The sequence below is a fragment of the Neltuma alba genome, unplaced genomic scaffold, assembly GCF_004799145.2.
Source record: "Neltuma alba isolate B1F8T4 unplaced genomic scaffold, ASM479914v2 tig00011195_pilon, whole genome shotgun sequence".
NCBI classification, from domain to species: Eukaryota; Viridiplantae; Streptophyta; class Magnoliopsida; order Fabales; family Fabaceae; genus Neltuma; species Neltuma alba.
The window spans coordinates 490,092-517,797 of NW_021635919.1; the positions used below are offsets into that span (position 1 = coordinate 490,092).

Genomic DNA, 27,706 nt, shown 5'->3' on the forward strand with positions numbered 1-27,706 from the left:
TTTCTCTTTTTCATCCTTGACCTTTTATAAATAAAACATATTTGGAAAAAAAAAGTGTTTATAACATATTTATTGGTTTTAACTAATTTTAATAGATTTCTTAAACTAACTAAAAATTTCTCCCCCACAGACTAATATATTTGAAATTTTAATAAATTGTATTATCTAAAGTAGCTCAAGGTTTACTTCTCACAGTATCAATTTTTTATTTATTCAAATGGAATTTGAATTAGATATACGAAGTTTAAGGGGAATAGATGAAAATTTAAAATTATTTATTTATTTTTTATTTAAGACTCCAATTGACTTACTATTTAATTATGATGCTCCTCATTTAATTTAACATATTTAAATCCCAATTAAGATATTATTCAAATCCAAAATTAATTATTAGTTTCTTCATTTGAGTCTCCAATTTAAATTTCATTTAATAATGATATTCCCTATTCAATTATGTTAACGTATAAATTTAGTCCTTTAATTTTATAAGGAGTTTCAATTTGGTTCCTTAACTTAAAAAAAAATACTTTTAGTCTTTTAATCCTAAAATTATTAACAAAAAATGATGATATTGAGATCTTAATTCTTGATAAAACATTCTCGAATGCTCATAGATTAGTTTTAATTTTTGAAATAATCATGATTGTGATGAAAAATTATCATTTGAACCTAACAACCTAGGGTTAAAGGACCAAGTGTATGCTTTTTAAAGTAAGGAACTAAATTAAAACTTTGTATAAAATTAAAAGACTAAATATATACTTTAGCCTTTAATTTAATATATTCAAATTCCAATTAAATTCTTCACATTCAAAATTAATTTAAATTTAAATCTCTTCAAACGAATAAAGTATTATAAGTTTTCAAGAGTATAATTGATAGTTAATTATTGCTAATTAATAGTTGATAGTTTGATGATAGTTGATTTTCAAGATTGGAGTGACTGTTATACAATCTCGATCAAATATTGAATTATTATGATTTGATCATTTACAACACTATTCACGCTAAATAATTTATAGAAAATAATTGCCAAAGCGACACCCAAAAGAAAAGATTCTTCAATCATACCTTTCCAGGCTAAGGACGATTCTTAATGGATTTTGATTTACTGGAGTTAAGACAAGAGGCAGTTGTTCACGCTAGCTACAAATCAGTTTTATAAAACTACTAACCAAAATAACAAGGGGGGGATTGCAATCAAATTTCAAAAAAGTGATTTAATTATCCTAAATTTTGTTGATAAACTAGTTTATGTTGTTCACTTGTCATTAGGATTTTAAAATAATTAAATCTCTTGCTGAAAACCTAATAGCGTGCAATTCTCCCAATAACAATAGTAAGTAGATGGAACCTAATCGCCGCATATTGCAGTTTGAGTCTCCAATAAGTTTACATTTTGTATTTGTGGACGTCGCGGGCAAGTGGATGAAAGATTCTTGATATTTCCATTCAAGGCCAATCAACATTCTTTTATGGCAAGGATATGGACCTCCACTTAACAAACTTGCATTCCTTGTCCTCACCTTCTCCAGAGAAAAGAATCTAAAACAAACATCATTCTTTCATTCCCTAACTACGAACCAAGCGGCAAAATAAATGAACTCAGTCGATCCTCAACGATTCCTTTTGTTAAACCAGCAACGCGAAATCATATTGGACCACAATAAAATGTCACTAGTTTTATTCTCCTCAAGACAAAGATCATGCAACGACAACGTGCATATCCTTTAGATATTAACTGCTTTCTTAGCTCTTAGTATTTGCCATCACATATCAATCAGGAAATATTTCAGCTTCACATACTCCATAATCAAATTAGAAATCCTCGGTACAAATTTCAGGCATATGCGTCATAATACAATATTGTATTCAATCAAAGACTACGAAGTGAAATTGACACGTAGAATCCTTTAAACTACATATGTCGTCAAGGTCAACCAATATGTAATAAGCACATAATTTTAAACATATTTTGGAGAAAATTAATAAATCACTTCTCGAGAATCTTCGATCAGTGGAGTCGCCGGAATGGTATGATCCTCCAGTCTCGAGCTCAACAAATTGGACAAAAAAACTGTCGCTAACAAAGGAAAACTAAGACAATCCAAATATGGATAAACCCATTCCTGTTCTTGTAAACATCACTTCAGAAGGGTTCTTGTCAAATGTTCTCTGGCCGTAGCCCATGCTTGAGTTAACGTGTGCAATATCAGAATCTCACCATTAGATTGAAGATCAAAGATATCCAGTCATCAACATTCAAGATTTTTTAGTAAACCAAAAAAAAAAACCATTCAAGATTTTTCAGCACATCACAAGTCAAGAATGACTAGTGCACAATGAAACATAGCTCGCCAAAATGTGAATTCAATTTAAAAAAAAAAAAAAGGCAGTTTGAGAATTGCGTAACACCAAAGTGTAATAATTTAGCAACCTCCAGTCTATATGGCGACTCATGTGACTTTGCGGAGTAAAAAGAAATAGGAAGCAAGTACAAAAACTAAACTGCAATCACGTTACCTGCTCAGATAAGGGAGCGTCAGCATCAATGCTATGAGATGTAACCTTTTGGGCAATAATAGATCCATTTGTTTCAAGTATCATCCTTAAAGGAAAGCGGTAACAGGATAATCAGAAAATAATTAGAATTTTAATGAGAATGAAAAATTCTAACTAAGAAACACAAGCATACCCTCCATCAACAATCTCATCAGGACATAAAAGAACTAACTAAGAAACACAAGCGCCTCCCTTTTGTCAACGTTGCTCCTGAAATTTGAAATTTAAAAAAGAGCTCATTTTAAATCTTGAATAACATGAGCAACAAGGCACTCTTATTTCAATTGTTGAAAGAAAAATATAACCTATAATACCTCAACAAATAGGTGACTGCATCAAAGAAACCCTGAAGAACCGAAGCCAAAATGAGCTCATTTTCATCACCACCACCGGTGACGAAGAAATGCAAGTCTTGTACAAACTCGTATATAACGACATTGTTCTCAATTAATGTGACCTCAGCTGCAGATAATAGCAAAGAGCATATTAGTCATAACTGAATAATGAATCACAATAAACATAACTACAGATCAAGTCATGACTTGGCAGTGACTGCGCAATTCATTGATAAGTCAGGGCCCAACGCTACAGCTTAATTTCAAATGAGCACAAATACTTGATTCATAATAGCATTTATGTAGATTTGAGAGTTTAAGAAAAAAACTGTGTCTTGTTTTCGTGATTGCTGATAATTAGAAGAACACTTTATTTTTCTACTTAGAGGAAATCTGACATGGTTCTGAGGAGTTTTCAACTTCCTACAAGTTCCTATGTCCTTATATAGTTTATATTATCTAGTCTACTATAACACAGGTTTGGTTTGTATGAAGGAAAAAATGGTTAAAAATAACTAATAAGGGAAGAAAATACTATGAAAAAAAATTCTAAAAATAATTAGAAAATTACTTCTTCTTTTTGGGGATTTCCCTTCGTAATATTCTTTTCTTTTTATTTTCCTTCACATCCAAACTAAGCTAAAGTTTTAAGGGTCATTTATTCCTCCTTCTATGCACAACTTTTCTGGTGAGGATATGGATCAATTTAATATGAAGGCCAATGCAAGCAATGCTGCCAAAGACTTCTAAATAATATGTATTCATTTGGTCCAAAAAATAACAAATATTAGAGCCCATCAATTAAATCGCTTTCAAACAAAAGCCTATCATCACTAACAATTAATCTGTTGGATTCTTGATATAAGAACTAATTGAGGGTGAGATATGATTTTAAATATAAAATCTTAATCTGTTTATCACATTTATCATTTTTCTCAAACTAATTTATTTATACTATAAATTAATATATAATCTAATACTCTAGAAAAATATTTTTAAAAAAATGTCATATTTATTGTAATTAATTAATTTTTTTTAAATATGTTTAAATTAATTAAGTATTTTTTATATATATATATAAATATAAGGGTATAAGTTACTAAAAACAATGACCCTGCCATCCAAGGGTGGAAGTTGACAGCAATTGAATTTTGATGAAACGTTCGACTTAGCTACGTTTAGTAGGGGGAGTTGCCGAGAAGTAACAGTGCAGTTGGCATGAAGCAGCACGCATCCAGACACAATGGACCCTACAATTGAAGGTACAACCTTAGGCTTTTCGACTAATATGCTATGTATAATATATAAAATAAGAAAAATTTGAGGAAAAAAATTTGAAATTAGTATTTTTCAATTCAAGTATATAACACTTCAAAAAAAAAACAGAGAATGAAATAAATCCAAATTAAAATTTTAAAATTTAAGAGAAATGACAAAACATCTCTTTGGTAATTTTATTGAAAAACTGTGTTGTTAATCCCAAATCAAGATTATAATTTCATAATCAAGACTTATTATTTTCAGATAAATTGCTGTTATTATTAATTGATTCACATGTTATGTACTAGAAAAAAAAAGTATTGTTAATCCTAAATTGAGATTTATAATTTTACAATCAGAACTTGTTATTCTCAGATAGATTGTTATTATTCTTTATTGATTCACATGTTATTTCATATGTTATTTATCAGGAACAGACATGTTAATAACAAATCAAGACTTATTATTTCATAGTCAGGACTTATTATTCCCAGATGGATTATTATTTACAAAGGGACATTTTTGTTATTTTTCTTGAATTTCAAAATTTCACTTTGGGTCTACTTTCATTTTGAAATTTTAGGTGTCTAAATTGGAAAAATACTAATTTTAGGATTCTTTTTCTGAAATTTTTTCTATAAAATGTTACCGAAAATCATCATGGAATTATTATATCCATTTTGTTTGATCTTAAATATAAAATTTTAATTTATTTTGTTTTTCAAATTTATCGTTTTTCACCAAAATATTCCTATTGAGGGTAAAGGATTCCATTAAATATATACTTTAATCATCATGGAATTATTATATCCGCTTTGTTTGATCTTAAATATAAAACTTTAATCTACTTTGTTTTTTAAATTTATAGTTTTTCTCCAAAATATTCCTATTTAGGGTAAAGGATTCCATTAAAGGTAGTTCCAATATATATATGATTAAATAGGATAGTTTACAAAAATCAACACAAATTAAATAACCTTTTTAACATCTTTAAATAATTATCCAGCTTTTATATTTAAACAAAGATAGTATTATTGTTTGTACTCCAAGCGGATGTGCTGATTATTCTTGTAGATGATCAGCCGGTGTTCTATTTTTATAAGGTAGTGAACTTTGAGTTTTTTTTCCCATCAGTTGAGTAATTCCATTACAGGAGAAATGAAGATTTTATAAACTCCATATCAATGTAAATTTTGGCAGGTGAAAATGGCAAGTTGCTTTTAACGGGTGAGCATGTTGGTGTCTGTGGATGGAAAACAGAGTAAACAAAACAGAGCGTGAGCTCTTACCTCCTTCAAAGTGAGCTTTTAGTAGATTAAAGTTTTGAATATAATTACATTGATCTGATTTGTATATTGATGTTTGAAGATGAAAATAAGTGAAGACTTGAAAACAGAGCATGAACGAAATGTGCCATAACTTGCCAACCCAACTTTAATTTGTAGATTATCAGTAGGTATTAGTGGGGCTTTTGCATTATTATCCTGTGTATCAGTTCTCAAACCTTATGTATTTTAATTTGGCAATAAGGTCTCTTGCATATTCCAATTTGTTACAGTACATGTAGCATCAAATTATACTTTGAGAAAAAAATTGAGTTTGCAAACATGCGATACAAAGCATTGATGTATATTTAAGATATGCGAATTAAGAGTTTTTTCTCCTTCAAAAAAACTCTGTCTTCTGTTCAAGATTACTGATAATTAGAAAAAAAAATTCTATTTAGAGTAAACCCGAAATGGTTCGAAGGTGTTTCCAACTTCCTACAAGTTCTTATATCTTTGTATAGTGTGTGTTTCTGCCTGGTCTAATATAACAATGAGGCGTTAGTTTGGATGCGACTACAAAAAAATTTGCTATTTTTCTAAAGCTTTTTCTTTTAGTATTATTTCTCCCTCTATGCACAACTTTTCGGGTGAGGATATGGACCAGTTTCAAATGGAAGCCAATGCATGCAATTCCACCAAAAACTTGACTTCTAAATAATAGATATTAATTTGGTCCAAAAAATAATAAATATTAGAACCTATTATTTAACACATCTTCAAACACAATTGACCCAATTATCGCTCACAATTACTCTCCCTTTCCTATATAAGATTAGTTAGGAGTTAGATTTGATTTTAGATGTAAAATCTAAATTTGATCCTATTTATTATTTTCTTGAACTAATTTATCTGACTTATAAACTAACATATAATCTAATATTATATAAAGATATTTTAGAAAAATCATATCATCTTTGTTATAATTAACTAATAATTATATTTTTTCTCTTAAATTAATAAAATAACTTTTGTATTAAGTACAGGAATAACTAACAACTATAACCCTACCGTTAGTTGGTGAGAGTTGCATGGAAAGCTTAGCAATTGAACTTTGATTCAAAGTTACCGCTAGATTGATTGTGCCGGGGAACATCCCATATCCTGACTCTTTGTTTTTTTTTTTGGATCTAAATGAAAAGGCGAATAAGTTCAAAGCACTGCCTCTGATCCCTTTTATAAAATAAGAAATTTTTAGTCTTTTCTTTATATTTTACTCCTCCGGTCCTTAATATAGAATCTAATTATTGAGTTGATTTTGATCCTAAATATAAGACCTATTCCTCATATTTATCAATTTTTCCTAAATTATCCCTATGGATACTTCCTCAACTATAATCAAGTAGAAGAGGGAGAAAGGATATTAAGGAAGATGATTATGGTGTTTTAGAAAAAAATATGTCATATTTCTTTAATTAACTAACTTACCTAACTTTCTTAATCTAATCAAATTAGTTAAAAAGGTCTTATATTAAGGACCGGAAGAGTATTTATTTAATGTTAATTCATTTTTTAAAGGTTACATCAAATGAGTTTAAATAATGATAAAATTGGACACTCCTTTAATTTTTGAAAAAGAAATATGAATCAAAATGAAAGGACTAATTATTATTTCCCCTGGCCACGTTAATAAGACAAGAAGTTGCAGAGAAGTAACAGAGCAATTGGCTTGAAGCATCAATATCAACTTCTAAAGGTAGGCCACACATTTTGTTGGACCTTGATTGCGTACAACCTTTTGCAACTTCCGCAAAGACTTAGACTTCATAAGCAATACTATTTGTGAGTCATAAATAATACTACTCAAAGTATGTTAAAATAGTGATGTTTTCAGTTGGATCCTCCTCAAATTATTATCTATAATATGTATCTACTTCATTCGCATGTCCAAATTTTCCAAGGCCAGAAATAAAAGAAAGGGGTCTGGCCAAAAAAGAAATAAAAGAAAGGGGGTAAGAATCGGAAATGTATTCCAATGTGAACAGAGTAAAAAGTGTCGTTGGCAAACCAAACAAATAAAAAGAGTATCAGTTGCCGTGTCATTCAGCTCTGAAGACCTAAAACTGAGTCAAGTCTATTGGCTGCCATATACTCTATCATCCATGCTTTTTGCCATTTCTCAGCAAAGAAGACAGAGAGAGATTCGGGAGATTAATCAGAGTCCCACGGGTGCTGCAGCTTCAAGTCTATTGAAAGGGGGGTAGAGAGAGCGTATGAACTGCACCCTGAAAAAAACTACGGTGGTTTCTGCTTCCTCAAGATCTGGCTCTAGGCCAAATGCTCCGAGAAAGTATGATGTATTTGTAAGTTTTAGAGGTGATACCCGCAACAACATCACCAGCCATCTTCATGCTGCTCTCAAACGAGAATTCATTTTGTCCTTTCGTGACGATAAGCAAATAGAGAAAGGTAATGAAATCACACCATCGCTGATCCAAGCAATCAAGGATTCCAGCGTATCTATAATAGTCTTCTCAAAAGACTATGCTTCCTCAAGATGGTGCCTGGATGAACTCGCCCAAATCATGCAGTGCAGAAAGGATGAGGGCCAGTTTGTTATCCCCATCTTCTACAAAGTTGACCCCTCACATGTTCGAAAGCAGACCGGAGTTTATGAGAAGGCATTTGAACAACATGAGAAAGATTTCATGAATAACCCAGAAAGGGTGAATAGATGGAAAGCAGCTCTTTCTGAAGCTGGCTATTTAAGCGGCAGGCACTACCAAGACTTCACGTAAGTATGTCCCTATCAAAGTCATCCAACCAAATTGTAAGGATTCCCTGGGTATCCCACCCAAAGTCGCAGCTTGCTGTGTAAAATAGATGGTTTACTCAGTTTATTTCTTTTTTTTTTTGCTTTGTTTAACAGGGATGAATCCAATTTAATTCAAGAAATTACCACTGATATTAGCACGAAACTAGAACAAATACATAATCGTGGACAAACATTAAAAGATGTGGTTGGAATGGATGAAATGATCGAACCCATTGAAGAGTTACTAGGAAAATTTCAAAGAGTTGGAATTTGGGGGATGGGCGGTGTAGGGAAGACCACAATGGCAAATGCTGTATTTGCCAAATTATCTTCTCGGTATGACAATTGCTGCTTCTTGGAAAATATTAGGGGAAAAACAGAAAAACTTGGATTGGAAAGTGTTTGTAGCTCTCTTGTCTCGGAGCTGCTAGGGCAAGATATGCCAAGTAACACGTCAAATGTTTTAAGAAATGCCTTTGTTGCCAGAAGGCTTGGTAGGAAAAAAGCTATGGTTGTGCTTGATGATATTGATAGTTTTGACCAATTTGAGGGTTTGCAGGAAAACATATGTAATTTCTTAGGAGAAGGCAGTAAAGTTATTATAACAACAAGAAATAGGAAATTGCTTCAGGGAAAAGGTTATGAAATACTTGAGGCCAAGGGATTGAGTTATCACAATTCGCGTCAACTTTTCATCCGCAAGGCCTTTGGATCAGACTATCCAGAACACGGATATGAACAGCTCATAGAAGGTTTTGTAGAATATACTCGGCACAATCCCTTGGCTTTAACAGTTCTGGGTTCATATGTTCACTCTGAAGATAAAAGGTTATGGGATGGTGTGTTGACAAAACTACGAGCAAGGAGTCCAAATGACGAAATTCAAAAGGTGTTGAGATTGAGTTATGATGGATTAGCCTATGAAGAGAAGCAAACTTTCCTAGACATTGCATGTTTCTTAAAGGGTGAAAATGAAGCATTTGTAGAAGAGCTATTAAAGAGCTATGAATTCCATCCAACTGTTGGCATGCAAAACCTTAAAGATAAGGCTCTGATTGTCACAACCAATGGAAAAGTTGAGATGCATGACTTAATACAGGAAATGGGCTTACAAATTGTTCGTGAAGAGAATATCAGTGAACCTGGAAAAAGGAGTAGATTATGGGATCCTAGCGAAATCTATGATGTATTGAAAAATTGTGAGGTAAGAATATACCTTCTTCTCTCTCATTCTAAGAAAACGTTATTGGTCACCAATGCCAGAAAATGTTCTTTATTTTTCTTGCTGTTTATAAAGTCTAAACTTTGTAATTTTCAGGGAGAAAAAGAGGTTGAAGGCATAATATTCAATACAGATGAGATTAATAGACCTTTAGATTTGACTGCTGAGACTTTTAATAAAATGACAAGAATAAGATTTCTTAAAGTTTACTCATCATTAACTCAGATTATGTCAGATGAATTGGGTATTGCAGCAGGTCTTGAGTCAATTTCTACCAAAATAAGGTACTTCCACTGGGCAGGATACCCAGGAAAGTCCTTGCCATCAAATTTTTGTGCTGAGCTTCTTCTTGAACTTAACTTGGAATGGAGCCGGGTTGAAACACTTTGGGAAGGAGTGCAGGTATTATATATCATTTTTAGTTTTAAATATTAATTAATATTTGAGATCTTTGATTTCCGATGTAATGCCTTTATTTATTTGTGTTTTTAATATTTCCTAATGGTTTCCAGGATTTAGCTAATTTAAGAAGAGTAAAACTTGAATGTTGTTTTGCGCTGAGGGAGTTACCCGATTTTTCCAAGGCTCGTAGTCTTGAAACCATAGATCTGAGTGGTTGTGCACGTTTGTGTCATGTGCATGCATCTCTCCTATCCCTGCATAGTCTCATTTCTTTGGATGTCAGCGGCTGCCATAGCCTTGAGAGTCTCCAAAGTAGAATTCATCTAAAATCTCTCAAAGAAGTCAATATAACTGGGTGCTATCGTCTTAAGGAGTTCTCGGTGTCATCAGAAGAACTAACATCTTTAGATTTAGATGGAAATGATATAGAAGAATTGAGCCCATCAATTGGGCGTTGTTCAAAGCTTAGAAGACTCAACCTCTGTGATACAAAATTGAAGAATCTAAAGGTATTAAGTTGCTTGACATATCTGGAGGAACTCCGTGTTTCCAGCCAGAAGATTGACAGTGTCGACCTACATGTGCTATTTGATAGCTTATGCAGCCTCCAATCACTGACTCTCGAGATGTGCTGTGACTTAACTGAACTCCCAGATAATATCAGGCAACTCTCGAGTCTGGAAGAGCTTTATTTGGGAGGTTGCAGGAATCTTCAATATTTACCAGAGCTTCCCCCCTCCCTTAAATTATTAGATGCCACTGATTGCACAGCACTCTCGTTCAACCTCTCCTTCGTTCATCACCTTAGAAATCTCAATCGTCTCCTGCTCCATACTTTAAGTCCTTGGTATCCTCCACAGACCATGCTTTGTCGTTTTAAACTCATGTGCCTTGGTATTCAAAAGATGGCAGTTCTATTTGATGCATTGCCATCTTTAGAAGTGTTGTCTTTGAAGGAGTGGCGCGACCTAACTGAACTCCCCCACAATATCACACATCTTTCTGAGCTACGCTATCTATCTGTAGAAGGTTGCACCATGCTTCGGAGTCTACCGGAACTTCCTCCATCCCTTAGAAAGTTGATTGCCACAGACTGCACATCACTGAAGACGGTGTCTGCTTCAACAATTTCAAGCACATCTGAGAATTATGGTGAGAAAATCTTTTCATTCATCAACTGTGTGAACTTAGATCTGGGCGCCATTGAAGAACAAGCCAATTTGTTGTTAGAGAAAGCAGTTCATGAGAAGAATGATGTTACAGTTTGTTTCCCAGGGAAGAAGGTTCCGAAGTTGTTTGGGAATCATAGATCCCAAAATGATTCGAGCATCATCGAACTACCTCCAGCTTCTTACAATTTAGCGGGTTTTGTTTTTTGCGCCGTTGTTCCTGACTCCTTCCCACGGGAAGAGCATATGGCCCCTGAAATTTCCTTCGGCTTTACATTGGATGAAATGACTCGCGAAATTGCATTTTCATCGCTCATAAAATTCAGTCCTGGAAATGTTCTCCTACGTTCTAATCCAAAACTATCTGAATTGATAGTCAGGAAGATTGAAGAGAAAAGAAGAAACCATGAAACCACCTCTTATGACCAAAATCTTTTGTTCAAATTCGATTTTGGAATTGGTAGTGATATTCTCATCAAAGAGTGTGGAGTCTATCCCATATATGCCTCAGAATATTACAATGTTGATCAACAGGGGAAATCGGCGGCGTTCAATTTTGAATTCCCGAAAACGCAAGGCCATAATGATTGAATAGGTATTATCTCCTCCTTTAAGTAGCAAATTAAGAGCATGTATTCATGCTTGACCATAATACTCTCCCAGCTGTGTTGACAATGATTACATGCTAAAGATTGTCAACTATATAGGTTCCAGCAAAAAAAAAAAAAACAAGAAGAAGAAGATTATTTGATGCCCTTTTTTTGTAATAATTATTGCACTAATGGTTGAATTTTGAGATTTTGAGTTTTTTTCATCAGTTCAGTAATTCCATTCCAGGGAAATGATAATCTCATATAAACAACATATCAATGAAAGATTTCTCAAACAAATAAAATAAGTTGCTTTTAACTAATGGGCATGTTGGTGTTTGTAGATATAAACAGAGTAATGAAAAACAGGGGATGAGCTATTGCTCCTCCAAATTGAGTTTTAGATGAAAGTTGTTGAGTATCATTGAACTGATTCTGATCGGCATATTGATGTTTGTAGATGAGAACACATAGGTGAGAACACAGTAGAGACTTGAAAACAGAGTATGAATGTAACGTGCCATAACTTGCACAAGCCAATTTGCCACATTATGGTAATTGTGGTAATTATATTCTTGCAGATGATCAATTAATGTTGGCGTGGCTATCGCATTATTAGTCTGTGCATCGGTTCTCAAACCTTATGCATTTCAGTTTGGCAAAATAGTCTCTTACATATTCCAGTTTGTTACGGTACATGTAGCATCGAAATACACTTCAAGAACAAAAAATGGAGTTTTCAAACATGCAATACATAGCATTTATGTATATTTAAGATATGTGAATTAATAGTTGTTTTTTTCAATAAAATTATGTCTTGTTTTCAGGATTGCTGATAATTAAAAGAAAACTTTAATTTTCTATTTAGAGTAAACCCAAAATTGTTCCAAGGTGTTTCCAACTTCCTACAAGTTCCTATATGTCCTTGTATAGTGGATGTATCGCCTGATTTAATATAACATGAAGGCTAGATTTGGATGGAAGAAAAAATAAGAGAAAAATAATGAGAGAGAAGAAAAAAATAATGGGAGAAAATATTGTGAAGGAAAATTTTCTGCAAAAGATTTATTATTTTTTAAAGTTTTATTTTTGAGTATTCTTTTCTCTCTATATTTTTCACATCCAAACAACAAGGGGAATTTTCAATCCTTTATGCACAACTTCTCGATTGAGGATATGGACGAGTTCAATATGGAGGCCGATGCGTGCAATTCCACCGTAAGTCTTGAGTTCTAAATAACACTAACTCTTACTCTTAATATAAGATATGTGTGTATATATATATATAACTAATTTGTGAAACTACGAACTCTCTTAATATATGTGAACAATAAAAATAATTTGGGCAAAAAATTATAAATTTGCAAGGAAGTAACAGAGTAATTATTATTCCTCCAAACCCCTAAGTGAGAGGAAGTTGCGGTGAAATAGCAAAGCAATGGGTATATGAAAACATCAACACCATCTTTTCTGCGTAGGCCACACATTTTGTTGGACCTTAGTTAAGCAGAAGCTTTCACATGCAAATGCAATTCTCCCAATGACTTGACTTCATAATTACTCCGCCCAAAAAAGAAAAAACATATACTCCCTCCAATTTTAAATATAGGAGTTATGTAACTAATTTATGGAGTAAGTTTATTATTTAAAAAAAAATATGTGTTTGATTTACCTAAATACTCCTTTAATAATTGTATTGAAAACTACCACATTAATATAAATTCCCATCAATGTGTACTATAGCAATAATAGTGTAACAAGAAAATTATAAATTTGAAAGATAAAATATATGATTTAGAATTAAAATACTCCTTCAATTCAAATTAGATCTAGAGGGCGTCTAATAAATCAGGAGTTCTTGATATTTATTAATCACCCATTTTAGGTTAAATTGAACATAAGTAATAGGCAGAAACAAACAAAAAAATCTTTTTTTTTGTTATGGGAAATTATTTGAGGAAAATGATGGGGGAAGATTTGATCCCACTATCCCATGATTATTTGAGCCAACCAAAAATACAGTGACTATTGGGTCACAAATAATTTCTTAACATTATAATGCAAAAAATAAGATAAGTTAACTGTTTTACTTTGGTTTGATAATAATTTATTGGAAATAACAAGTCCTGATTAGAAAATGACAAGTTTAAACTTGATATTAACAAGGCATTTTTTCTAATACATAACATAAAATAACATGTGAATTAATTAAAAATAATAATAATTTATTTGAAGATAATAAGGCTCGATTAGGAAATGACTAACCTAACTAAAATGATTATACTATTTAGCACAATTTTTTTTAACCCCAGGTGAACGCAGTAAAATATAGCTGTTACAGTGTGGGGGCAAAGGCGGGTAAAGCCTCTTCAGTCTTCCCAAAATCATAATTGCTTGCGCGGGGCAAGAGTGCAGAGAGAGAAGCCACCTTTGGTCTGCCACGTGAAGTAGTACATTTGGCTGTTTCGGTTGTCCGGTTGCAGTGGTAATTTATTCTTGTAGATGATGAGTCAGTGTTGGATGGAGAAAAGATTGGAAGAGGAAAAAAATACTAGTCCTCTATTAATATAAAACCTATTTTATAATATAATTATATTATTAAATAGGTTTTATATTAAAGACCGAATGGAGTGTTAAAAAACTTTCAGTCAAAATATTACTATATTCAATTTTTAACATAAAAGTTAAATCATTGTTGTTAAACTAATGAGTTGAGTCTCAAAGTTTAACATTTTTACGTTTTCAATTTACATAATCATGTTAACTTGATATTAAATTCTTGTTAGCTGTAAACTCGATTGACCTTATGAGTTCACTTATTGAGTTTCTTGTTTTTACATTTTTATCTGACAAAATTATGTCAACTCACTTTTAAATTTGTACTAAATTTTTGAATTTAGGTATGTTTAGTGACTTTATGTGAATTTTATAAAATTTATTCATAGAATATGGTAAATTATGTAGGTTGATGGATTTAATTTTAATTATTTGGATTCAAAATATATTTAAATAGAATTGTTGTTATTTTTTATATTTTAATTATTTAATTATACATTTTTAATATTAATCTATCTATTAATATATAAAAGTAAGGTACAAGGCATGAGTTGCTGGCAGTGCAACACGTGGCATCACCTATGAGTAGAGAAGTGTTCGTCTTTTTTTTTAAAAAAAAAAAGAAGGTCACATTTTTACTCATGATTCTATCCATGTTTCTAATAGTCGGATATATCCACGTTGGTAACAAGCTATTATTTATTTACCATTAATCTGAGAAATATTAAAAACTGATTCAAATTGTACTCTTCCTAATTATACCAATTGACTTATTTGAAGAATTAAGTTAAGTTGGTTATTATAATAAATAAGTATTGTCATTCCTAAAATCTGCTAATTAAGTATTAGCTAAAACTATCATTATTAGAAGGATTATCTTGGAAAAATACATAAATATAAGAGACAAAATGATTCTTATAATTCTAGTCAAATCTTATAATAGTATCATTATACGTGCGTGCCTAGAGGGAGCATGTTTAGTTTAAATATGTTTTTTTTTATATTTTAGTAAAAGCTAAAATTTTATGCACACCTCTCCTATCTATGTATTCCTCCCCATCATGATAAAATTTGACAGTTATCTTTCATAATGAATCTGACAGTTATCTCAAATTATTTTAGGTGAGTTGTTTGTTTACATTTTAGAATTAGAAGTTATCTTAAAAATATATTTTAAATTTAAAGTTAACCATAGTTGTTTATTCCAAAGATATTTATTGTTTATTCCCATTCAATTCTTATTCACATTCTCCTATTTCTTATTTAATATGTTATTATTCAATAATTTTAAATGAAAAATAGATCGGCATTATTTTTCTATTTTGCAAAAGTCAAAATTTTAGGCACACATCCTCTATTTACACACGTTTTTCACCCTCTGATGCATTTTTTACTTAATTTTTTATTGGATAAAATATCTTATTTTTATTATTTTTTATTTAATGATATTGTTGTACGTCTTAAACTTATATATCTAAAATATTTCATATTTGAATTGCATAAAATAACTTTCTTGATCCCAAAAATCATGGAATATATAACTGATATATTTTCAAAATTTGAAATTTACATTAATCTTGTAGTGTTACTAAATATTTTAAATTTCAAATTAAATAATATAACTTCCCAATCCTAATAACCAATTATCTTTTTATTTATTCAGTTTCAATAATTTAAAAAGATATTTAATTTCTCTCTCATACCTTCCTATTTTTATTTATTCATTGCTTCTTCAATAATTTTAAATAGAAAAATAAGTCTGAGCATTTTCTTCTAGATGAGAAATCGCCATTTTGTCATTTCTTAGTTAATACAATGGTTTTGAATTTCATATTTTTATAATTGAAATATCTAAAATATTTAATTTTTAAAAAGCATTATATATATTATCATAAGTTACATAATACTCCAACTTAAAAAATATACTTGTCTAAAATATAGCTGGCAACTTTAGAAACAATAATTTTGCATCAGTGTTATTTTAATTATAATAATAGTATTTACTTAAAAATTAAAAAATAGAATAAGTGATGAGGTCCTAAACGTGGCCCAATATTCTTGATGGTGGAGGAGGTTATAGTCGTCAGTCAGTTTACTGCAAGTAGGGAGGGAGTAGAGGATTCTATACCTTCTGTGGGCAATCATGAAAGGTATGCATTCCATGTTTAAGCTTTTCAAATTTTTCGAGCAATGGATTATGATGAGTCATATTTGCCATTTTTCAAATGTTTTCCCTTGTTTGTGTTTGGTGGCAGAATGTTGTAGCAAAAGGTTAGTTCCTTCGTCATCTTCTTTTGTTAGTTCTTCTTCTCGATTCCTCTCTTCTTTCCATCTACTTCGTCACTTACTTTCTTCTTGATGATATACCATCGTGGCTGAATCTCTCCCAACCAACCATCGTTCAATCCCGATCGTTGTCTTCAAGTGAGTTTTGCATTTTGATATTATGATTTGGGTTTTTTTTTTTTGGTTAGGATATTTTTTTACTTCATATTTTTTTCATCTTATTTTATTCTCCCAATGCTTTTAACGCCTCACAAATTTTATTGGGAGAGGAGAGGAAAAATTTGAACGTTTATACAGATGATCACTATATATGTGGATTGAGAATTTCTCCTCACCAAATATTTTGTAGGTACTCTATTTTTTTTTTCCTGTTTTGCTAATGGAATCTTATGGTTTTTGGTGGAGGCGAAGGTGAAGGTTTATCCTTCCTTCTTTCATTGTGCAATGTTGAATGGTAATTTAGAGGTAGTGTTCTATTGGTTGTTTAATTTTTGTTTTCATAAACCATGGCTTGTGAAATATTGTAAATGACATTGCACTTATAATCTCATGCTGATTTTGACTTCTGTTGTGATATATCAAGAGACTCACATTGTGTTGATAAAATAAAATTTCCTACTAAGGGCTGTTTCAAATTATGATATGACTATAGGGTAGTCATCTTTTTTTCGAGCAAAGGATTATGATATGACTATAGATAGTCATCTTTTTTTTTTTTCTCTTTTTGTTCATCTTCCTGCTATTACTCCGTGCAGATCACTTTGGTCAAATAAATGTTATCATTGCAATCAAAGGCAACACTTAATGGATAATATCACGTATATTATGAAGATGATACTTCACCTATTTACACATTGGAAGAGGGCTAATTTGTTGCCTTCTTTTCAATTAAGAAAGGTAAGCCTTTCTTATTTGAGTTAATTAATGATGCTTCTCATTTTTCACAATTTAGGTGGATTTGAGGATTTAGGAGCAAAAGTGACTCTACAGTTGGAAACCGAAGTTTCTTCAAAACGTCCACAATGAAGGTTGAACCTTGAATCCTTAATACGAGGTCAAGCTAAAAGATTTTATTCCTTATATTCGCTTTAAAGACAGCCTTTTAGAACAAGTAATTGATCAAGTACCTGTTGATATTTATCCTATGTGATTATTGATTATGAAGTTAGCCTATATAATTATTGAATCAAATATGTTAGTTTCAACTCACTATATATATAATACATAAGTAAAAGCCACTGTTTCTTCTACAAATCATCTTCATAGGTATAAAATAACTATGCTAGATTTGTCGATGTCTAGTATGCACTAATTTTAGCTTGACTAAATTTTCAAAAGAGGTCACTCTACCAAATAATGGGTTTTATTTAAATAACGGGTATAACACCAAACAATAAAATGTTAATAATGAAGCTATATATATTGCATGCTTTGACATCTTATTGATATTCAATTCTTAAAATTAAGCTAAAATTATGATTTAAAACAGAATGTTATCTTCGGCTAACTATTTTATGGTAATTCAACTTTTTATATGATATAAAAGATCATAAATTCATACTTGTGCATTACATGGGTATTGAACTAGTTTATTAATAAAAATAAACTCTAATGATTCGAGTTTATATCCTATTATGAGTTTTTTTAGACCCACGAGTTTGACAATTTTGGGCTAAATAACTAATTTGTAAATATTAAAAACAATTAGTTAAGTTACTTAATTTTTTAAAGTTGTGATAATTTTTTCACTTATGATAAATACTTATAAAAATATTTATGTAAGTTGAGATAAAATTTCTTTATATACTTATTTCTTATTTTGTAAATTAAGATTGAAAAACTGTTTTTAAAGTATCCCATCCCATTCCAAAATTCAAACAAGACATGAATTGATTGTATGAGGGAATATGTTAAGTCGTGATTTTTGTGTCTAAATTAAAGCATTAATAAGGTCAAGGTCTTTATTATATTATTCTCATATTATCTTTAATTTAAAGTTAGTCATTTTTTCGAAACTACACCAAATGAGTAATAATGATAAAATTGGATGCTACTTCGATTTTTTTCCAAAAAAAAAAAAGGAATACTAAGCTTTTCTTAATTTCAATATTAATGATGAAAATGACTCTAAAAAATAGAAAGAGTCATTCATTATTGGGAAGAATGTTACGAAAAGAAGATTGAAATTACTACATCTAAAATCATATTTGATTCCCACACTTTATAATAGATTTTAACAATACTTGACTTATAAATAACAACACATTTTATTGATTCAAGTTTCTTTTTTTTAAAATGAGATTCTCCATAATTATTATTCCATCCAATCACATTAAGTAAAACCCATTTTATATTGTAAATGTCTTATGTCCGGCCCGGTTTCAAGATACGTAGATAATTTTTTTCTTCCCTCCATGACAACTCTTTCTATGAGGATGCGGACTACTATAATATACTCTTTCTAGGAGTAGAAGCCAATACATGCAATTATGCTTGAACTATAAATGACAGGCATTAATTTGGATCAAAAAATAACAAATGTTATTGCTTACTCTTTGTCCATTTTTATAATAAATATATGACCAAATCACATAGATTAAAAAGTTAGTTAAAATTAATTAAAGATAATAAATATATAAAAATTATAAGTCTTTTTTTTTGGGGAAAAATACCCTTATTTATTAGGAGGAAAAAGTATAAGAGAGAGAATAAAGAAATTATTAAAATAAAGAGAATTATGAAAGAAAAAAAATGTAATGGAGAAAGATGAATGAATTATGCTTTGCAAAATAAAATAATAAATCTATTAAGTATTGAAATAAGTATTTAATGGAAACAAACTTAAAAACTAGCCAAAAAATTTGTGACATTTTACAAATATTTCTTATACAGAATAAAGTAGAAGTGGTAGTTGTCTTTATGAAAAGAAACGGAAGAGCATCCTTTAGCAAGCTTTCACTTTCAAACGCATGCCAGATCTATTTTTTACTTTTATTTTTTTAAAAAATATTTTAATTTATACAGAATTAAAAATAAAGATATTTTTAAAATTTTCAGTTTTATAAAAAAACAGTTTTTTATTTAAAAATTATGAGTTAAACATTTTAAATTAAATACTGGCTAATGAAATTATATTTAAACTGTACAAACCTCACGTGGTTATGGAGTACCAAATTGGGTCCAGTTCTCCATTGTTTGGACCTACCATGAGTGGGAGCAGCATCACTGACATTAACAACGTGACCCCACTATCAGCTGGCAGGGAGGAAAAGAACAGTGCCATTAAATTTTGATTCAAAATTTCCACCGAATCATTACTTATTAGTTGGATACTCCGCTTCGTTACCACAGAACTGAACTTAGCTGGCATACTAACAGCATCTCTTATACCGGCGATTCCACGAAGACTATTTCCGTCATCACCATTGTGTGCAAACTGTTCTTTCTGCACTTTGAAACAAACTGCAATGGCTTCTGCTCCCTCAAGCTCTGGCTCTTGCATTATTAGTCCGTCAATCGGTTCTCAAACTTTATGCATTTCAGTTTGGCAAAATAGTCTCTTACATATTCCAATTTGTTACAGTACATGTAGCATCAGAATATACTTCAAGAACAAAAAAAAACTTCAAGAACAAAAAAAAAAAAGAGTTTTCAAACTTGCAATACGTAGTATTTATGTATATTTAATACCTGTGAATTATGAGTTGTTTTTTTTTTTTCAACAGAACTGTGTCTTGTTTTCAGGATTGCTGATAATTAAAAAACACTTTAATTTTGTTGCCAAAAAAAACACACTTTAATTTTATATTTAAATCAAACCCAAGATTGTTCGAAAGACTTTTCAACTTTCCACAGGTTTGTATGTCATTGTACAGTGTATATTATTAGCCCAATTACTTGGTATAATAGTTCATGCTGGGCCATTTATTCTTCCCTCCAGTCACAACTTTTCCAATGAGGACATGCACCACTTTAATATGGAAGCCAACTGTGCAATTCTGCCAACGACTTGAGTTCTAAATAACAGATATTGTTTTGATCCAAAAAGTAACACATTAATTATAACTTACTATCTCTATCACTTGTTATAAAATCCTCTTAACTAAATTATATGGTTTAAGAAAACAGTTAATATTAGTTAAAAACGATTAATATGTAATAAATGCAATTTTTTTCCAAATATATCCCTATATATAAATGGGTAAATGTAAGAGACTAATAGTAAAATAAATGAATGGTAAAAAAAAGTAAAATAAATGAAGAAAAATAATGTATTAAATGCATTAAAATAGGGATAAAATAAGTAATAATATATTAAATACTTAGACAAACTTAAAAAGAATCTTATAAAAAAAACAGACCCATTTAAAAAATTGGATTTTATAACAAGCAACAAGGGGAGTTTGCATGTTTGGTACTCTTTAACACGCTTTCAATATACGGAGGATTTTTTTTTTTGGACTGAATATACGTAGGAGTTTGCATGTTTGGTACTCTTTAATTACTCTGTTACGTCTTAATTTGATTTTAATTGTTTGCATGTTTGGTACTCTTTAACACGCTTTCAAACACAATTGACCCTACTATCTCTAACAATTAAAACTCTGACACTACAATCAGTTGGTGAAAGCTGCAGAGAAGGAACAGCGTAATTATTATTCCTCCAAACCACTCTAAGGGGAAGTTGCAGTGAAATAGTAAAGCAATTGCCATGGAGCATCAACATCAACTTTTCAGCGAAGGCCGCACATTTTGTTGGACCTTAGTTACGTAGAAGCTTTCGTTTGTTTGTTTTTTTTTTTTTTTTACCGGAAGAAGCTTTCATGAAAATGTGAATCTCCCAAAGGCTTGACTGCATACTTAATGTGCCCTCTGGTAAAAAAAAAAAAAACTTAATGTGCCCCAAAAAAAAAACATATACTCCCTCCAATTTTCAATATAGGAGTTAGGTAATTTTATTAATTTTTTTTAAAAATATTTGTGGGTTTACCTAAATACTCTTTTAATAATGTGTATTAAAAACCACCACATTAATGGAAATCTCCTCCTTTAATTACTTCAGTTTTTTTAAAAAAATAAATTTTATTATATTATTATACTTTTGTACCTCCGCAAAGGTTATGGTGATGGATGCACTTTAAGTAAAAATTTATAGGTATTTTTGCATCCTTTCATGTTAATTATAGTAACTGTGGTAATTATTCTTGTAGATGATCAGTCGGTGTTGGTGGGGCTTTTGCATTATTGCTCTGTGTATTGGTTCTCAAACCTTGCGCATTTTAATTTGGCAAATGGATCTTCTACATATTCCAATTTATTTTGTTACAGGACAAGCAGCATCAAAATATACTAGAACCCATCATTTTATTGACCCTATCATCACTAACAAATAGTAACCCATCATCTAACACAATTTCAAACAGAATCGACCCTATTATCACTAACAATTACTCTATTCAGTTTTTTTGATACAAGAACTAGTTGTGAGTTAAATTTAATATTATATATAAGATCTTAATATATTTATCATATTTATCATTTTTTCAAACTATTTATTTATATTATAAATTGATATATATAATATAATACTCTATAAAAAAATATTTTAAGAAGATCATGTCATGTTTATTATAATTAAATAATCTATTTATTTTTATATATTTAAATTAGTAAGTAGTTTTTATATTGAAAAATAGAAGTTAGTAACAACAATGTCCCTAACGCCAACATGTGAAAGTTGAGAGCAAATGAGCAATTAAATTTTGATTGGAACGTTCCGCCTAGCTACGTTTAGTGCGGGGAAGCCGCCGAGAAGTAACAGAGCGATTGGCAGGAAGCACCAACATCATCTTTTACGTACAAACCATTCACATGCCATTGAGGGTACGACCTTTCCCTGTAAATCATGGTATGAAGGACGGACAATGTTGTCATGATGTTTTGGTCTATCTTGAAAAACCGAAAAGAATAATTATTAGTGATAGATTGTGATACTACCTGTCATTAATATAAGAGTTAGTTAATTAATTTAAGTAAATTAAGAAAACTAGTTAATTAGTTATTTATAATAAATAAACACGTCTTTTCTAAAATATCCTTGCTAATCAAGTATATTGATTAGAATTATTATTATTACAAAAACCATATTGAAAAAATAAATAAATATGAGAGACAAAGTGAATTAGAATATTATATTTAGGACCAAAATAAAAATCAAACAAACTGCTATATTAAAAATCAGAGATAGTATTATTTATGGGTCTTAGATAATAATGTTTTCATTTGGAGCCTACGCAAATTATTATCTCTAAAATATATACTACTTTTTATCGCTAAAAGAAAGGTGCTGGGGTTAGGATGGGAATGAAATTTGTTATTAATTCAAATGTGAAAAGAGTAAAAGTATCAGTTGCCGTGTCATTTGGCTCTGAAGACTTGAAAAAGTGAATAAAGTCTATCCGCTGCCATCCATACTCCATCATTAGTTGACTTTTGCCATTTCTCAGCAAAGAAGACAGAGAGAGATCCGAGAGAGTAATCAGAATACCATGTTTGCCATAGCTTCCCCATCATCATCTTCTTCTTCCAGGAAATATGATGTGTTTCTGAGTTTCAGAGGAGAGGACACTCGCAGATCCTTCACCAGCCATCTCCATACTGCCTTGTGCCTCAGAGATATTGAGATATACATTGATTATAAGCTCCCAAAAGGCGATGACATCTCCCAATCACTCATTGAAGCAATTCAGGATTCATCCATCTCTGTGGTGGTCTTCTCTCAAAATTATGCCTCCTCCAAATGGTGTTTGAATGAGCTCCTTCAGATCCTTCGCTGCAAACAACAGCAGGCACAGATTGTTGTCCCTATCTTCTACGAAATCACCCATCTCATGTACGCAAACAAAGGGGAGCTTATGAGAAAGCATTCACAGAACATCTGGAGAAAAACCCAGAGAAGGTGGAGGAGTGGAGACAAGCACTTTTTGAGATTGCAAATCTAGCAGGATGGGACTCCTGCAACTACAGGTCACTCTTCCTTTTCTAACTCCAAGTATCTGAATCAGAGTATCATGCTTTTATTTATTCCTGTGATTGGTCTTCATCTTCATATAAACTGCTTTTTCTTTCCATATTAGCTCATCTGACAACTAATTAACTGGTAGCGAATAATGATGTTGATCATGTTTATTGCAATACTCGTCTGTATATGACATATAAAATTAATTTCTTTACATTATTGGGTTTATATGAAAAAAAACATTATTTAAATGGCGTCATCTCAAAATTGGATACTTTAGCTCTGAAAGTTGATTTTTTTTCTTTTTCCCTCTTTTCCTTTTTTTCCCTATCAGATGAAAGTTGATTTTTCAACTCTTCAACGTAACCTTTTTTTGGATTAATTGTCATTACGAATAACTCATAATAGAGTAAATTATGTATACATTTCTTACGTTTGAATGAATCCTTCTTAATAATTTTGAACATGGAGGAAAAATATCCATACAATTTTGATAAAACTATGAAGAAATTTGTCGCTTTTTAAAAAATAATAATCTTATCATATAGAAAAACCGTCATCAATTAGTTGTCACTTTATTTAATATATTATTTTTTTAATTAATTTTCATTTGATACATTAATACTTTCTTCCATAATTCTTTTTTTATAGCAGGGATGAAGCAGAACTTATTCAAAATATTGTCAATGACGTCATCAACAAACTAAATCATGGATACTCAGGAAGTGTATTAGAAAATATTGTTGGAATTGATGAGAATTTGGATCATATTGAGTTGTTGCTAGAAGAATGCTCAACAATTGGGATTTGAGGGATGGGCGGGATAGGCAAAACAACAATGGCTAAGGTTGTGTTTACCAAGCTCTGCTCTCAATTTGATAGTTGCTGCTTCTTGAAGAATTTTACGGAAAAGTATGAAAAGCATGGGTTAGAATATGTACGTGATGAACTTTTCCGAGAACTATCAAAGGATACATCTCTTGGGAGGCTCGATCGTAGAAGAGTTTTGATTGTACTTGATGATGTTAGCAACACAAAGCAGTTAGATGAGTTGAAAAGTGAAGCTCCTCCTTTGGGACCTGGTAGTAAAGTCATCATAACAAGTAGGGATAAGCATGTGCTTAATGGAAGAGTTGATAAAATACATGAGGCCAAAGCATTGAGCTACAACAATTCACTTGAGCTTTTCAACCTCAAAGCCTTCCACAAAGATGGTTATGAAAGTGAATATGAAGAACTAATTAAAAGAGCACTTGCTTATGCCAAAGGCATCCCATTGGCCTTAACCGTTTTGGGTTCGCTTCTACAGTCCAGACCTGTAGATCAATGGGAAAGTGCGTTGAGAAAATTAGAGAGGTTGGCCATTGAAGGTATTCAAGTTGTGTTAAAATTGAGCTACGATGGACTTGATGACGAAGTGAGGGAGATATTTTTAGACAGTGCTTGTTTTTTTAAAGGTAGATCTAGAGAATATGTAGAAGCAATGCTAGACATTTTTGGCTTTCACGCAAGCATTGGTCTGGGAATTCTTGTGGATAAGGCTTTGATAAGTCTTCATCATGGCGTGGTATGGATGCATGATCTAATTCAATCAATGGCTTTTGAAATTGTTCGCAAAGAGTGTAAGAATCCTGGAGGACGCAGTCGATTATGGAGCTCTAATGAGATCATCGACGTCCTAAAAGATAATCGAGTAAGAAAAATATTTACCTTTCTAATTAAACACTTGAAAACGAATGAAAAGAAATTGTTAATATAAAGCAATTTAATTATTTTCTTTTGGGCCTCTGTGTTGTTCAGGGAAGTGGTGCAATTCAAGGCATAAGTTTATGTTTGTCTCAAATTAAAGATTTTGAATTGAGTGCTTATGTCTTTAGAGAGGTGGCAAATTTAAGGCTTCTGAAACTCTATTCACCTAACGATAAAAGATCATGCATTGTGAAACTTCCTTCAGGGCTTCAATCATTTCCTAATTCGTTAAGGTATCTTCAGTGGGACAATTTTCCTTTAGAGTATTTGCCAATGTCATTTTGTGCCGAGAAGCTAGTTGAACTTCATATGCCTAATAGCTACCTTCGAAAACTATGGGATGGCAAGCAGGTATAATATACAAATACGAGTTGTATAATTTTTCCTTTTGACAATCTGATTCAAATTTAAGACTCTTGATTCCTATGTAATATTTCGCTTCTTAATTGTTGCAGGACTTGGTGAGTTTAAGGAATATAAACCTTCAGGGATCCAAGAAATTGATAGAGTTGCCAGATTTGTCAACCGCTGAAAGACTTGAATGGGTTAATCTTGTCGGGTGTGAAAGTTTATGCCATCTTCATCCATCCATTTTATCTCTTCCGAGATTGAGGGGAGTAAATCTATGTCTTGCAAAAACCTAGAGAGTTTGGAAGCAGGGAGCCAATCAAAATCGATCTCACAGCTAGATGTTGGGTTTTGCTCTAGTCTCAAGGAATTTTCATTCTCTTCAGACAAACTAACTGCTCTAGATTTATTGGGCTCACCAGTCGAGAATTTAGACTTTTCAATTGGGCACATGGACAAACTTCGGAGGCTCTCTCTTAATGGTTTCAAACTAAGGAGTCTTCCAATTAATGACATTTGTTGCATGAGATCTCTTGAGGAGCTTCATCTTTGGAGGTACAAGGGAATGATCGACAAATCAAAGCTCCATAGCTTATTTGATGCTTTGCGATCTCTGAAATCACTTTCTTTGGAGTCGTCATTCACATTAACTGAGCTTCCAAACAATATCAAGCATCTCTCCAGGCTACAGTCTCTTGATGTAAGCTATGCAGGGACCTTCAATCTTTACCAGAGCTTCCTCCATCCATTGAAGAATTACATGCCTACGGCTGCACATCATTAAAGACGCTACAATTCACTTCTCATATTGAATCTCCATCATTGGCAGATGAAATAATGTTGGGTTCAACGCTCCGTTCCTCGGTTAGTTCCTCAGTTAGTTATCTCCAAAATCATCGAAAGCTTAGTCTTGGTGGTGTGAACAGTTGTATGAACTCCCTAAAAGCATCGGCTCCTTATCTTCATTGTCTTCACTGGATCTGAGTGGTTGTGAACAGTTGTATGAACTCCCTGAAAGCATCGGCTCCTTATCTTCATTGTCTTCACTGGATTTGAGTGGGTGTGAACAGTTGTATGAACTCCCTGAAAGCATCGGCTCCTTATCTTTATTGTCTTCGTTGGATTTGAGTGGAAGTATTGTAGTGAACTTGCCTTCCAGTATCAAGTATCTTTCAAATCTGGAAGAAATAGACTTAACCAATTGTACAAGACTTCATTCTCTGCCGGAACTGCCGCCATCCATCAAAACCGTCTTCGCTCATGGCTGCATATCATTGGAGATTGTACACATTTCAATACTTTTTGCACCACAATTGGAGTCCCTATTTCTGAGAGATTGCTTGAAATTGGAGAACTGCTTTCTATCTCATGTTACGGAAAGTTCTTATTTCTCATTGAAGCGATTGGCGTACACAGAACGAAGAGGTAGTGTCTGTTATCCTGGAAGAAAAGTTCCAGGGTGGTTTGAATCTAATCAGAGAACAGAGGCTTCTAACTATATAACTATTGAGTCTCCTTCAACCACAAACGACCTAATCAGCTTCGTTTTTTGTGCTATTCTTTCTCAGCATCCCTCTCGCGCTGACTTGCAATGCAAACTTTATTATGATGGTAAGCAGTGCAATTGCTCTCAGTTTCAATTTAATACGAATGAAAATTCGGAATTACATAATGTCTTTTTGTGGTGTGATCCTGACCTATTCATAAACTTCCACAAAGCAACGGACAACCAAAACACCAATTACAGGCCAAAGGTGTCATTTGAATTCTCTGTTGCCAAATTTGGAGAGAAGCTCGTTGATTGTGTGATTGAAGCATGTGGAGTCTGCCCAATATATGCCTCGAAATATCACGACTTCATTCAACAAATGGGACGGGAGCCAAACTTGGGTACCCAAAAAGAGTCCTGTCATTATGCTGATGAGAATTCGTTTCATGAAATACTACAATATGTTAGATTCTCATTGAAGCAAGAAAAATGTGGCAATTTTGAAGGAAGTACTATTCCAGAGTGGTTTACTTACAAAAGTTCAATAATAGGGTATAAAGGTATACAAGTGAGTGTTCAGCTTGCTCCAGATTTTGAAAACTTAATAGGTTTCATTTTCTGCTTTGTCATACCTCATTTC

The 27,706-nt window shown here is 31.8% G+C and overlaps 2 protein-coding genes and 1 pseudogene across 2 annotated transcripts; 2 read left to right on the forward strand and 1 right to left on the reverse strand.

The window, feature by feature from the left end:
* Window positions 1-2,071: 2,071 nt before the first annotated feature.
* LOC114762136 (coatomer subunit zeta-1-like) lies at window positions 2,072-4,131 on the reverse strand (annotated as a pseudogene).
* A 3,564-nt stretch (window positions 4,132-7,695) lies between these two features.
* On the forward strand, window positions 7,696-11,621 carry LOC114762138 (disease resistance protein RML1A-like). Its single transcript, XM_028951594.1, has 4 exons — window positions 7,696-8,216; window positions 8,352-9,441; window positions 9,556-9,861; window positions 9,972-11,621. The coding sequence occupies exons 1-4, from the start codon at window positions 7,696-7,698 to the stop codon at window positions 11,619-11,621; spliced, it is 3,567 nt and encodes a 1,188-aa protein (XP_028807427.1).
* A 12,697-nt stretch (window positions 11,622-24,318) lies between these two features.
* LOC114762139 (TMV resistance protein N-like) lies at window positions 24,319-25,061 on the forward strand. The gene is made up of 2 exons (XM_028951595.1): window positions 24,319-24,850; window positions 25,021-25,061. Exons 1-2 carry the CDS (start codon window positions 24,319-24,321, stop codon window positions 25,059-25,061), a joined length of 573 nt encoding a protein of 190 aa, XP_028807428.1.
* The last annotated feature ends 2,645 nt before the right edge of the window (window positions 25,062-27,706 follow it).